Source organism: Charadrius vociferus, unplaced genomic scaffold, assembly GCF_000708025.1.
Source record: "Charadrius vociferus isolate BGI_N301 unplaced genomic scaffold, ASM70802v2 scaffold173, whole genome shotgun sequence".
Classification (NCBI taxonomy): domain Eukaryota; kingdom Metazoa; phylum Chordata; class Aves; order Charadriiformes; family Charadriidae; genus Charadrius; species Charadrius vociferus.
This window is the reverse complement of record NW_009648369.1, coordinates 3,506,982-3,509,140: the sequence shown is the minus strand read 5'-3', so window position 1 is coordinate 3,509,140 and position 2,159 is coordinate 3,506,982. Positions and strand designations below refer to the sequence as shown.

The window sequence follows — 2,159 nt, the reverse complement described above, 5'->3', positions numbered from 1 at the left end:
CAGGGCAGGACTCTGCTGGGGGCTCGGGCACAGCAGCAATGTTTGCAGCGTGCCCAGCTCCGGTTTCTTGTTAGAGAGGCAGAAAAGGAAAAAACAATCTTCCCAGAACTCATTCATTTCTTCTCCCCAACCCCACCTCCTTTGTTGGTTTTTTTTTTTTTTGGTTGGCTTTGTTTTTTGTTTCTTTCTTTTTTTTTTTTTTAATTCACATTGAGTATATTTAATCAGTGCCAGAAACTGCGCAAGTCTCTGTTTGGGCTTTGGATCCACCAAAAATAGTGACAAATTGAAGCTGGGCTCACTTTCAGCTTCTGGGAGTGCCTCTGTCAGACACCCCGAGGCACAGCGTCTGCGTCCCTGACGTGTGCCTGCGCCTGCTTGCGAGGGAAAATGAGATTTTTCACAGAATTTTACTTGCAATGGCTGGGGTTGGGGGAGAGTGGAGGGAACAGGGCAGAAGAAATTGGTGACAGCCTGCTGATTGGGGATGGGACCGTGCCGTGCAGGTTCAGATGGGGCTTCTGTGCCAAAATAGGATAGTGATGCAGCTGGGGGATCTGAAACACTCGGGAGGAGGCAGAGGAGCCACGTCGGGACTTGGAGAAGAACGCTGATGAGAGGCCACTTGTTTGAACTGATTACTCCCTCCCTCTCCACCTTCTCCTCCCCATTTTTTTTCAGTGCCTCCAGCCAGGGTGACGCTCCTGGGCACAGGGCACACAGGCTGTGTCCCCGCTGGGATGCTCAGCGAGCCTCGTGGCAAAGTGATGATCTCCCCCGTTAGCTCTGAGTCCCTTGCGCCTCTGTAGCGAGAACTTGGCTTCAGCTTGCTGCGTTTTTATTTTTCTCCTTTTATTTTTTTTTATTTTTATTTTATTTTTTTTTGTTTTATCTCTTCCAGATGCCTCCCCGTCCACCCTCGAGCAGCGATACCTCTTTGACATCTCCAGCCTGCCCGAGGCGGAAGAGGTGACGGGTGCGGAGCTGCGGGTCCTGCGCGCCCTCCCTGAAAACCGGAGCTTGGCCCTGTCCCCTGAAGGCACCTTCCACCACCTCCTCCTCTCCACCTGCCCAAGCCGGGACGGCGAGGAACCCCGGCTGCTGGACTCCAGGGCTGCAGACATTTTGGACGCCAGCTCCTCCAGATGGGAGGTGTTTGATGTCTGGGAAGCCCTGCGGGATCGGAGGGAGAGGTCCCTCTCGGGCAAGTTGCTGTGCTTCCTCCTGAGGATCGTCTCGGATCAGTCGGGGCGGCTCCTGCCCCCCCGGCAGCTGGGGTTCAGCAAGCCCCGGCCACAGCCCCACGAGAGAGCCCTTCTCGTGGCCTTCTCCCGCACCCAGAGGAAGGAGAACCTCTTCAAGGAGATCCGGGATAAGATCAGGGCTCTGGGCAGCCCCCCCTTCCTGGAGCCCCCCGATCCGGGCCAGGAGGCGTACACCAAGCGGAGGAAGAGACGGACCACCATCGCCGCCCGGTCTGGGGGCAAAGGCCACGGGAAGAAGGGGAAGACCCGCTGCAGCAGGAAGCCCCTGCACGTGAACTTCAAGGAGCTGGGCTGGGACGACTGGATAATCGCCCCCCTGGATTATGAGGCGTACCACTGCGAGGGGGTCTGCGACTTCCCCCTGCGCTCCCACCTGGAACCCACCAACCACGCCATCATCCAGACCCTGATGAACTCCATGGACCCAGAGTCCACCCCCCCCAGCTGCTGCGTGCCCTCCAAGCTCAGCCCCATCAGCATCCTCTACATAGACTCCGGGAACAATGTGGTTTACAAACAGTACGAGGACATGGTCGTGGAGACGTGTGGCTGCAGGTAGCAATTTCTGCAGCTCTCCCCCTACCCACCCCACCCAGCAGCCCTGTCCCATTTTATATATATAAATAGAAATATATATATATATAAAAAATATATATATATACACATACACATTTTGGTGTGTGCCTTTCCAGAAGCCAAGCTCAGAGCAGGTGTCCCCTGCCTTCCCGGGGACGCCCTGGCCATGAGCTGGAAGGTATGGGGGATGCCCCCCGCCAGACATCGAGGCTGTAAATTGCCCCCCACCCCCCCCAGGGTCCTCTCAAAGAAATAGTGACCCCCACCACCCACGCTGGGTGTCCCGGGGCTCAGCCGGGCTCCCCACTCCGAGCTGCC

At 56.6% G+C, this 2,159-nt stretch overlaps 1 protein-coding gene across 1 annotated transcript in view; it reads left to right on the top strand.

The window, feature by feature from the left end:
* Positions 1-1,824, top strand: part of GDF7 (growth differentiation factor 7) — a 2,978-nt gene extending 1,154 nt beyond the window's left edge. Inside the window, exon 2 of the mRNA XM_009885346.1 lies at positions 902-1,824. Coding sequence (XP_009883648.1) covers positions 902-1,824 — 923 coding nt within the window. The remainder of the gene's footprint in view (positions 1-901) is intronic.
* The last annotated feature ends 335 nt before the right edge of the window (positions 1,825-2,159 follow it).